This window comes from Drosophila santomea, chromosome 3L, assembly GCF_016746245.2.
Source record: "Drosophila santomea strain STO CAGO 1482 chromosome 3L, Prin_Dsan_1.1, whole genome shotgun sequence".
Classification (NCBI taxonomy): domain Eukaryota; kingdom Metazoa; phylum Arthropoda; class Insecta; order Diptera; family Drosophilidae; genus Drosophila; species Drosophila santomea.
This window is the reverse complement of record NC_053018.2, coordinates 11336799-11348033: the sequence shown is the minus strand read 5'-3', so window position 1 is coordinate 11348033 and position 11235 is coordinate 11336799. Positions and strand designations below refer to the sequence as shown.

The following is an 11235-nucleotide window of genomic DNA, read 5'->3' as shown; positions in this document are numbered from 1 at the left end:
TACGTGTATTTACCATCGCCGTTTTGGTTCCAGGCTTGAAATTTCAAACTTTCGTATCTTTTTGAAATACCAATTCGGATTTTTCATCGGAAAGACAGCAACAGTAGAATTCTACGACTCTATGTGCTACTATAGTTAAATTATAATCTCGTGCATCTTCTAACAAGCTTACAATATGTGGCACTAATCTGTTAAGTGCTTAAATCTAAATTATTTCTGGGGCTTTTCAAAACCCTATCTCTGCTATAATAATAGATAGAATGCTTTGAATTACTCTTATAATATTAGTACTATGCGGGAAGATTTGATAGAGATATTTCAAAATATTAAAACTCCATTTTCTGGTTATATTATTCGACGTTCTTATTCTTCGCTACTTGTTTTTGGGAACTTACGTGTTTGGTTGGCGAATTAAAACCGTATTTATCCAAAGAAGGATTTTTCGAGCAGTTTTAATTCATTTGTGCATTGGTCATTCGCCAAGAAAGTCGATTTATATCATAGACCAAGAGACAACATGACAAGCTTACATGCTTAGTGATTAATAAAGTGACTAAATTAAACAATAATATGTATCATATTTAAAAAAATTAAAGTAGTAATGGAATGAATCTTTTAGCTGATAGAATTACTTAAAAAAACTAATTTGGTCTCAACTTTACACTTTAAAATTAACATTTACCCTCTTATAGGCGAAATAACAAAAATTTTAACTTTCTAAAATAAAAACAAGAGAGAACGCTATAGTCGAGTTCCCCGACTATCTGATACCCGTTACTCAGCTAGTGGAAGGGAGAAGGAGAGTCTTAAACACAATTTTTGGCGGTTTGTAGGCGTTATAGTGGGCGTGGCAGAAATTTTTTTGGCAAATCGATAGAAATTTACAAGACCAATATAAAAATGAAAAAATATCAAAACATTTTTCAAAAGTGTGGGCGTAGCAGCTTTGGGCGGTTTGAGGGCGTTAGAGTGGGCGTGGCAAAAAGTTTTTTGGTAAATCGATAGAAAATGACAAGACTAATACAAAAATGAAAAAATTTCAAAACATTTTTCAAAAGTGTGGGCGTGGCAGTTTTGTGCGGTTTGTGGGCGTTAGAGTGGGCGTGGCAACATGAATCGACAAACTTGCGCTGCTTCTATGTCTCTGGAGTCTGTATGCTTAATCTCAACTTTCTAGCTTTTGTAGTTCCTGAGATCTCGACGTTCATACGGACGGACAGACGGACAGACGGACAGACGGACAGACGGACAGACGGACGGACAGACGGACATGGCCAGATCGACTCGGCTATTGATCCTGATCAAAAATATATATACTTTATATGGTCGGAAACGCTTCCTTCTGCCTGTTACATACTTTTCAACGAATCTAGTATACCCTTTTACTCTACGAGTAACGGGTATAAAAAAACAAACTGATCTTCTGCAAAAAATAGGAGATAACATTTTGCAGGCCTAGTATTAATTTTAGATGATATCTCTTGCACCTAAATGTGAATCGTTCTGACTTCAGCAAAGGAGTTCCTAAAGCAAATCGGATCCTGCCTTCTACTGTGTGGTACTAAAAAGATAACTCAACATCGATGGCTGCACGTGAAAGCTTATAGTTGCCTCTTCCCACTTGGTACGAATCAGACGCTGCAACGGCGTGTTGAGCGTCGACTCCTCCTTGGCGACCACATCGTTACCACCGCTAGCGCCACTAGCAGCACCACCAACACCGCCGCTAGCGCCACCCACACCGCCGCCGGCAGCAGCACCTCCTCCACCGGAAACGGCCGTTGGCGAGGATGCGCCACCGCCATCATCCTTTCCGGACATCGAGGTACTCTCCGGCGTGATTGGTTGCCGCTCCAACATGACCAATGCCTGCTCGTTGTACGTGCGATTGTCGATGGTCATCAGGATCTGGTGACCGGAGCAGCTGTAGTAGTTCACATCGAAACGCGACTCCGCATGGTAGTTGCGCAGCAGATCCGGATTCTTGTTGAAGATCACGCCAAAGTGGCCCGTGCAGCTGGTTATCCAGATGGGATAGTTGGGCGTCTTGAGTCGCGAGCCCGGCTGACGGGACTGATTCACCGCAGCCTAATATATTCAATATATAATAATATATATGATCATAAAAAGAAGAAAAAAGGATTTAATAGTGTTATATTTAATAGACTGTTAAAAGATTTGAACAAATAAATAAGAAATGAAACTAGTAAATATGAATAAAGCGAACTCTATATGAAATGGCAATACAAATATCATATTTATTTGTTTTCAAAAAGTTTTTCAAAACTTACACTGGCTGACTCGATGTCCCAGAGCAGAAGACCAATCATGCAGCGCTTAAGGACGCCGTATTGTGGAACCGCCTGCAAGAAGCAAAGTACACTCATTGGAGTCCAAGGAACTCAGAAAGTTGAGAATCTCCCAAAAATCCGGTACGCACATAGCTACTCTCGTCGCCCACATTCACAACACCATTGTGGATATAGGGCGTGGCACGTCCCGTCAGCAGCAGGGTGACAATCATCAGGGAGCCCTCCTCGTGATTGCTGGACGTCAGGGGCGAGGATTTGGCGGAGTCCAGGTCCGTTCGAACTCTGCAAAACAAGCGAAAGTATTCGCCGCCGAGGGGTACAATTAAATGGGATTAGGAAAGGTGGTCTCTGGAACAGAGAATGGCATTTGCATGCACAGACACTTGGGCTCAATCTTACTTTCCCATGGATCGCGTGAGGACGGCGCTATAGAGAAACAGCAGGGTGCCCGGGGTCTCCTCTTCTGTAAACTTTTAGGCGGGTTAAGTGCAAACTGTTTGATCAAATGGCTGGGCAAGTAAGTAGTTAACTATGTGGGTCTTACGTATTTGAAATTTCGCTTCAAAAAGTATTCCAACTCGTCGTTGGGTGACAGCGTGAAAACATAGAGCTGCAAGGGATCATTTGATAATGATTTAATAACTTAAACACCATATCAATATGGCTTGAAAAAATTTCTTAATTTAATGGTCAGCATTTATATAGAAAGATATTCCATTGTTGGATTTGAAAATCGATTTAAGTAACCTCAATAATTTGAAAGTCTAGGACTGTTTAAAACTGAAAGAGATGAAGTCAAATCCATTTGATAAACAAAATAAATCTGTGTAGTAAACAAAAAGTTCTAGAAAATCAATATATATATTTTAAAAGATTATTTCAATTGCTTTCAGTTTCTGAATTTAAATGTATTATTTTTTAAAATTTCGAGCACGTATTGGTTCTATTAGATCAATAACGTTCAATTATGCAATTGCGGCACGTACCTTCTCGGTGACGGAATCATGGAAATAGCAGGCGCTGTGGTCCACGAACACCTCGTCCTCCGATGGCAGCACCATGGTGACCTTGCCCTTGTCCGAGATGGTGCGCAGGATCTCCAAGAGGGCGCAGAACAGGGCCTCCCTCTGCATATCGGCGGTGGCCAGGAGCGGGCTGAAAGCAAAAGCACACACACACACACACACACAAGCACACGCTGCAAAAGCCACTCAAAAACCGGAAACGGAAATGGAAACGCACTCGGTAAGCGAAGCCACGCGACTGGTCTTCCGGGCAAAGAGCAGATACTTCAAGACGAATCCCTGGACAACGGACAACAGACCGCGGGTGGCGTTCCGGGGTGAACGGAGGCCATAGGCGAGCTCCTCCTTGGGAGCACCAAACACAAAGGACGTCTGCAGCCATTCGGCTCGCATGGGTATTGCTGCGGTACCGAAAACCAAATTGCGCAGATCCTAAACGATGGCACAAAAGCATCTGCTGGATCAAATTGGGCCCAAGTCCGAAAGACTGCTAATTACCGTGGCCAATTCGGCGGTAATGGGCGTGCCGCCCTGCGTGATGAACTCTTTGTTCATTTTCGTTCTCTCTAATTAGCTGGTGATTTCCTGATTTGGTGATTTGCTGATTTCCGTTTCCGCCAGAGACCTTTGCTCCACTCTGCGACTCGTCGGCGAATGATTTCACGGCGAGCACGGTTCCGGGCTCCAAGTCGAGCCTCAGAGGTGGAGGCTTTGGCAGACAGCTCCCAGGCATTTCACACTTCAGCATGGATTTTTAATTTCATATTTAGCCGTGGGCGCACGGGGCGTATGCGCAACTAAACAGAAGCCAGTCAGGTGGCAGTTGGCCACAGTGGGAGCACCCATTTCATTTCATTTATGTTTGCTAAACAGAAAATACTATTGCTAAGGGTATCAGGGAATCAGTTCATCGCAGGACTAAGGAAACAACAATATTTTTGAACCGTGAATTCAAAATTTAGAACGCTTCCAGTCGCTTTGTGGCCCACTGTGCTGGGTTTTAGGCTTAGGCTGAGAGGGTCGTTTGCTGTCTGTCAGTCAGCGAAAGTAACTTTAAATGAAATTGAATTGAATTTAGTTCTGTGTGCGGCACACGAAACTCGATGTATGTGGCACAATAAGTGAAAGTGTTACGGCGGCAAGCGATGGAGACGCAAGCGATGGTGAAGGAAACTAAGGCGGAGACATGGGACACAGGACATGGGCTTGGCCATAGGTGGAGGTTATATATTCAGCTTGAATCTGGCATGTTGCAGCCTGTCAGGGTGTTCCACACAACCGGAAATATGTAGTTGACGCCCATTTGTGCCCATTCCGGGGCAAGGGAACACGTGCTGTGTGTGTGTGTCTGTGTGTGTGTGCATTACTGGGTGTTAATACACCAATGATACGAGTACACCTAAAAGACATTCCAGGACCCACCGCAGTCCCAGGTTCGAGCTCTTTTTAAATTTAGACAGCACTCGTGTTTCGGGCAGGCCAACCGATTGATTTGTTGAATTTTTGGGAGGGCCTAAATGGAAGTGAAAGTGGCCCAATAACTGGCTGATTGGCTGTCTGCCTGGTTATAACCTTGGGCAAGTCAGCGTCAATTTTATTAAAGTCCCAAACTGGCATGCACACCACGGCTTAACACCAGTGAATGCCACATTTTCTTGGCCTCGGTAAATCGAAAATGCCCCGGGCTGTCCGATGTGATCAGTTTCAGCCAAACTGTTGATAGGTAATCTTCTGGCCTGTCACTAAACTCCCTGTTGACTGGCAGTCATTAAAAGTCATTAGAATATTTATTCAGAAATCCTACACCTTAGTGGGCAATTAAAAGTAAAGCATCATAAAGGCATTAATACTTCGCTCCACACTTTCGAATAAACGTGTGTGTTTGCACACTATAAAAAGTACATATATTACCCAACTTATTTTGTATAATTTAATAACTGCATTCATATTGTCATGACTCGAAGGCTTTTTAGATTTGAACACAAGAATGTTAAATATTTCTGAGAATAAGTTAGTGGAATAAAAATATGTATACAAGGTTTAAAAAAGTACATTTTTAACTTATGATTAAGGCGTAAAGCAAGCGGTTAGTGCACTTATTTCAGCACACCCGGCTCCGGAGGCTGCATCATCTCCCTCATCACGGTTCTCGCAGAGGCAGGAGCCCGACCCACTAGGTACAGAATGTTGAAGTACCAGTCGAGCAGATACAGCTTGAAGGCTGACAGAAACAGACAGTACTCGAAGAAGATGCGCCGACTCAGCCAACGGATATATTGCACGGGAGACCTCCTATTGTGCTGCATATAAAGGCACTTCTGGGCATAACGCGCCATGACCCGAAGACGATTGACCACGTCTCCATGCTGATGACTAATGGCGCGCACTGTGTTTAGATTACGCACCTAATTTGAAAAGTAAATATGTATCTTAGCTAATACCACGTCTATAGAATGCCACAACACTTACCACGAACAACATGCTCCTTGGCATCTCCTTCAGGGTGCCCATGATGTGCTCGAAGTTGTTCCTGGCTATCTCCTGCATGTGGTCGATGTCCTCCTGCGTCAGTTTGCCCCTAATGCGACCACCTCGATTCCGAATGGGCTGCTGGAAGAGCACTTCGGCAAAGCGCATGTAGTCGCCGATGCCAATCCTCTCGGCGGCCGCTTGCATTTTATTCTCGTCGCGCAGAACGGTGGCCTCCCAGAATTCGCAGAGTGGTCCTCGCACATTTTCAGGCAGTTCTTCGTAGAGGCCATGATCCAGCAAGATGATGTCCGCACGTCCGTTTTTTCTATTTTTTCGCACAAAAACTTTAGATAATATGGGTAAATTTGAATTAAAACATTGTTGGGATAAATTTCATAAGTGAACTCACTATTTCCTGGATGGGGATCGGCGTGCACGAAGCCAGTGTAGAAAATCTGTTCAGCAAAGGCCTCAAAGAGCTTCACATCGATGTCGTTTAAGCTGAGTCGTTCCTTTTCAATCGTCTTGAGATCGTTAATCTTATATCCATCCATCCACTCAAGAGTGAGCACGCGCTGGGAGAAAAGAACGATTGTTCATTTAAGCAATCAGTATGCAATTTACAATATCTTCAAAATTGTAAAACTAATAAAAAGAGATTAATCCAAAAAAACATAGGATTGCCAAACAGATATTAGATAAAAAACCCACCGTTTTAGTATACGACCAATGGACCTTGGGAACATGGATATAGCTAAACTTTTTCATATCCTTGGCGCAGCGTTCGGCATTTTGTCCTTCCTGCAAAAAGTTCAGCTCCAGCACCAGGTTCTTACGCAGATCATTCAAGATCCAGCCAAAGTTGTAGTCCTTGAAGAAGAACTCGACAATGTCCTGAAGGAAGATGATGGTGCCCAGGTCGCTGATGAATCGCTTCTGCAGATCGTTGTACTGCACCTTGACGGCCACCTGCTCGCCGCTGGGCAACTTGGCTTTGAAAACCTGTGCCAAGCTGGCGGCCGCCACGGGCTGATAGTCGAACTCCTGGTATATCTCCTCGGGCAATTGGCCAAAGTCCTTGCGAAAGACCTTCTGTACATCTGCCTGGGTGGTGGGCAGACATCTATCCTGCAGCAGGGACAGTGTGCTGGTGTATTCCACGGGCAGAATGTGATTGATGGCAGCGAATCCTTGGCCCACCTTGATGTACAGACCACCGTTGAGCAGGCACGTCTCTAGTAGTCGCTCGGCGCTCTTCTTGTGCAGCAGCTTCACCTTCGTTTCGTACTCCGGATCGTTCTCGTCCAGCCGCAGGTAGTCGGCGGCTATCAATCCGGCGGTTTTCAAGGACCGTACAAATCGCACAGAGGCGCCGCAGTAGGTGAAGTCATTCACTATCCCATCGTAGGCCAGACCGCCTGCGCCGGCTGCCAGAAGACTGAATCGCAATACAGGCAGACCGCTCTTCTGGACACTCGCTTCCCGTTGGCCATGAAGTGCTCTCTTGCCTCGAATCCGTCTTCCCAAGCTCAGCAGCTGCCGCACATGCTAAAAGGATTCAAAATATTTGTATTCTCGGTACCGATATCACACTTCAGGGTTGTGGCACTCACCTGGAGAGGTCGCATTTTCCGTCCGCCCGCTGCAAAGTTCAGCCAATGTTTACACTTTGGACACCTGTCGCGATATCAGCTGGAAAACCCGAACAGCTGATTGTGGAGCCGAGGTGATGGGGCAACATCGTCATCGTCACCCGCGCATTTGGTTCCCACGGTTTTTGAAATTCAAATGTTTTCAATTTACCAAATTCTTGAAATGTGTCATTCGGGAATACGAAGCACTCTTTTCATTAAACGAAAAATCATAGAATATCACCTCCTGCTACCAAGGTTACCAGTGAATCCAGGTGCTGCACACTGGCATCCTCCGATAGGATCTCCTGACCAACCTCCTCCAGAGATTCGCTGAGGCAAGAGACAGAGGTTACTTTAATATCCTTCCAATTCCATTTATGGGAAGTACAAACGGATCCTGGAAACGGTCATGAATGGAAACCACTCTACTATTTTAGCAATCAGTGCTAAAAGAGCTGTAAACTTAAGCTAAAATTACCGCCTAGTGCGTTCATGCAGCTCAAATTCGTTGCAATTGACTGATTTAATGATTAAATTATAGTTAAAAGAGCACCTTAAGTTGAATAAAAATAACAATTTGTAAGCACATTTTAATGAACCGTTAATATTTCCATGCAAAAACTAACTAGACTGAATATATACCCATGTTGGTATTTTTTGTGAGTACCGAAATCGTGTGTTCTTGAAACATCCGCGCAAGGTCACACTGCTTTGTTGATTCTTGATTCGGTTCTGCATTTTTTCTGTTTGCGGCGACGGCGGCGCATTTGAAGTATAGTTTTCAAGTGCAGCAGATTGTTTACTTTACGCGTACCTAATTGTGTAAACAAATCAAGCGCAGAGCAGTGAACCAGTGAGCTCCAACCCCTCGAGCAACCAAGATGTCGGGCACCATACTGGAGAACCTGAGTGGCCGAAAGCTGTCCATATTGGTGGCCTCTTTGCTGCTCTGCCAGGTGCTGTGCTTCCTGCTGGGCGGTCTTTATGCCCCCCTGCCCGCCGGCCATGTCACTGTGCTGGGATCGCTGTGCCGCGAGGATCATGGCCGCCAGAATGACACCGGTTTCCTGTTGTACTCCCGCGGCGCAGGTGCCTGCATCCCAGTGACCCGCGAGGAGGTAGAGCAGGATTCCACAAAGATGGCCAATGAGTTGGTGCATGTCTTCCAGATGCCGCTGCCACGTGACCTGCGCGACTTGGACTACTCCCGCTGGCAGCAGAATCTGATTGGTGTGCTACAGGTGGAGTTCGGCTACGACTCCTCCTCGGAGCTAAGAGAGCCGCCCAGGGAACTACAGTTGACAATCGACATGCGTCTGGCGTACCGAAATAAGGGCGATCCGGACAACGGCTGGAAGTTGTACGCCCACGGCGTTGAGCATCGCTACCTGGATTGTGTGACTTCTCATGTGGGTCCCACAGAAACGCTGTACTCGTGCGACATGATCCCACTGTTCGAGCTGGGCGCCTTGCACCACAGCTTCTATCTGCTGAACTTGCGTTTCCCGCTGGACACACCCAGCCAGATGAACCTGCAGTTCGGGCACATGCACGATCTTACGCTGACAGCTATTCATCAGAACGGAGGATTCACCCAGATTTGGCTGCTGCTGAAGACAATGCTGTTTCCCTTCGTAGTGGGCATCATGATATGGTTCTGGAGGCGGGTGCACCTGCTGCAGCGATCCCCTGCCCTGCTGGAGTATATGCTTATTTACTTGGGAGCCGCTCTGACCTTTCTTAATCTGCCGCTGGAATACTTGTCGCTGGTCTACGAGATGCCGTACATGCTGCTGCTGAGTGACATCCGCCAAGGCATCTTTTATGCCATGCTGCTCACGTTCTGGCTGGTCTTCGCCGGAGAACACATGCTCATTCAGGATGCTCCGAATAAATCGACCATCCGGTCGCGTTACTGGAAGCATCTCTCGGCCGTCGTGGTGGGCTGCATCTCGTTGTTCGTCTTCGACATCTGCGAAAGGGGCGTGCAGCTACGCAATCCATTCTACTCGATCTGGACAACGCCGCTGGGCGCTAAGGTAGCCATGACATTCATTGTTCTGGCCGGAGTTTCGGCAGCCATTTATTTCCTGTTTCTGTGCTACATGATATGGAAGGTGTTTAGGAATATTGGCGACAAGCGCACCTCGCTGCCTTCCATGTCCCAGGCACGTCGACTCCATTATGAAGGTAAGATGTCCAGTTTTAAGTCCAATGGTTTCTCCGATTAAGGGTAAACCATTTTGTACTACTCACACACATCATTCGTTTAATACAAAAGTGATTTAGACATTAAAACATATTCGAAAGACCAATGTTACATGTTGCTAACTTGACTAAATTATTCCAAAAATATCTCATAACTTTACGTAGTCAATGTACGTTATATATTTTTATTTTCATTCATACTCAAATTGCACATCCCATTTAGTTTTGTGTGACACACTTGTTTATTTAGAAACATCTATCAGTTTATTTAGATACAGATGTTGAAAGTTGGCCCCAAATATTATATTTTTACTGGAAAGCTTTTACTCTGCTTTGCGGTTCTTTTAAACCAATACTTATCTCAATACTTCTTGAACGGAAGGAGAGTCAAACTAAAGGTATGACTATTTTAATTATGATTCAATGTTGTACTCAGAACAAAATTTCTATTTGCATACTAAATATATATGCCAATCCTACATTTCCTGAAATCTGCGTAATTGAGCATACACTAAAAATAATTTATAAGCTAACTTTAACTTTCTAATAGCTAATACTTAAATCCGTTTTAAATAAGTTTAAATCTCAATTATTTCCCAATTCCAGGTCTTATCTACCGCTTCAAGTTTTTGATGCTTGCCACCCTTGTTTGTGCAGCTCTCACCGTCGCCGGCTTTGTTATGGGCCAAATGGCCGAGGGTCAGTGGGACTGGAACGACAATGTGGCGATTCAGCCAACGTCCGCCTTTCTGACCGGCGTCTACGGCATGTGGAACATCTACATCTTTGCCCTGCTCATCCTGTACGCACCCAGTCACAAGCAATGGCCCACAATGCACCACAGTGACGAGACCACGCAGTCCAATGAGAATATTGTTGCCTCAGCAGCCAGCGAGGAGATCGAGTTCAACCACCTGCCATCGGACTCCAATCCCAGCGAGATCTCCTCCCTCACCTCGTTCACACGCAAGGTGGCCTTCGATTAGGCGGGAACACTTGAAACATTGTTTTCTAAAGGGTTGTGTGGCAAACTAAGATGACAATTTGGCCTGCAGCCGTAACGCTTAAAGTGTGTGCTCATTTAATTACCATAGTCAGTAGCATTTCTTGCCTAGTTTTGCATTATGTGCATTCGACAACGCGATCAGCATTATAACTTATCATTAACGTATAGATTGTCTAGTTTCTCTCAGCATGCTCAAAGTGTACGATTTTATCAAATGTATTTTTATGTATGCCTCGGCAGTATTATCTATTGATGTCCAATTCGCTAGCTTGTAAGTTTTAACATATTTATCGAATAACATTTTATACCCATACTTACGTTTACTTTATATTGCTGAACAATATCTTACCTCGGAAACTATATGTTTAATATTAATATGATTTGAAAATCGAATAGTCTATAAAATGATATTATGCATATAGTTTCAAGTGCCAAATTGTCCACAGATTTAAACAACTCATACGATTTATAAATTATTTTACACTTGCCACCCAATAATATATATCCACCGGACGACTCTTCCCAGATTTTACAACTAAAACGTAGAGCAATTTTGTATTCAAGTAGCAATGCATCGA

General features: G+C 44.6%; 3 protein-coding genes across 4 annotated transcripts; 1 reads left to right on the top strand and 2 right to left on the bottom strand.

The window, feature by feature from the left end:
- Window positions 1-1450: 1450 nt before the first annotated feature.
- LOC120447942 (inactive ubiquitin carboxyl-terminal hydrolase MINDY-4B) lies at window positions 1451-3981 on the bottom strand. Its single transcript, XM_039629620.1, has 8 exons — window positions 3836-3981; window positions 3555-3769; window positions 3299-3467; window positions 2857-2922; window positions 2712-2782; window positions 2441-2594; window positions 2292-2363; window positions 1451-2088 (listed from the first exon to the last, which is right to left on the bottom strand). Exons 1-8 carry the CDS (start codon window positions 3890-3892, stop codon window positions 1549-1551), a joined length of 1344 nt encoding a protein of 447 aa, XP_039485554.1. The 5' UTR covers window positions 3893-3981; the 3' UTR covers window positions 1451-1548.
- Window positions 3982-5105: 1124 nt separating this feature from the next.
- Window positions 5106-7645, bottom strand: LOC120447940 (uncharacterized aarF domain-containing protein kinase 5). Its single transcript, XM_039629618.2, has 5 exons — window positions 7423-7645; window positions 6521-7357; window positions 6219-6384; window positions 5807-6153; window positions 5106-5742 (listed from the first exon to the last, which is right to left on the bottom strand). The coding sequence occupies exons 1-5, from the start codon at window positions 7435-7437 to the stop codon at window positions 5434-5436; spliced, it is 1674 nt and encodes a 557-aa protein (XP_039485552.1). The 5' UTR covers window positions 7438-7645; the 3' UTR covers window positions 5106-5433.
- A 494-nt stretch (window positions 7646-8139) lies between these two features.
- LOC120447939 (protein wntless) lies at window positions 8140-11220 on the top strand. Of its 2 annotated transcripts, XM_039629615.1 has the most exons (3): window positions 8140-9633; window positions 9915-10049; window positions 10258-11220. In XM_039629615.1, the coding sequence occupies exons 1-3, from the start codon at window positions 8325-8327 to the stop codon at window positions 10635-10637; spliced, it is 1824 nt and encodes a 607-aa protein (XP_039485549.1). In that variant the 5' UTR covers window positions 8140-8324; the 3' UTR covers window positions 10638-11220. The 2 variants fall into 2 exon arrangements, with proteins under 2 accessions (XP_039485549.1, XP_039485551.1); XM_039629617.1 differs by lacking the exon at window positions 9915-10049 and having other exon boundaries at window positions 8141-9633.
- Window positions 11221-11235: the final 15 nt, after the last annotated feature.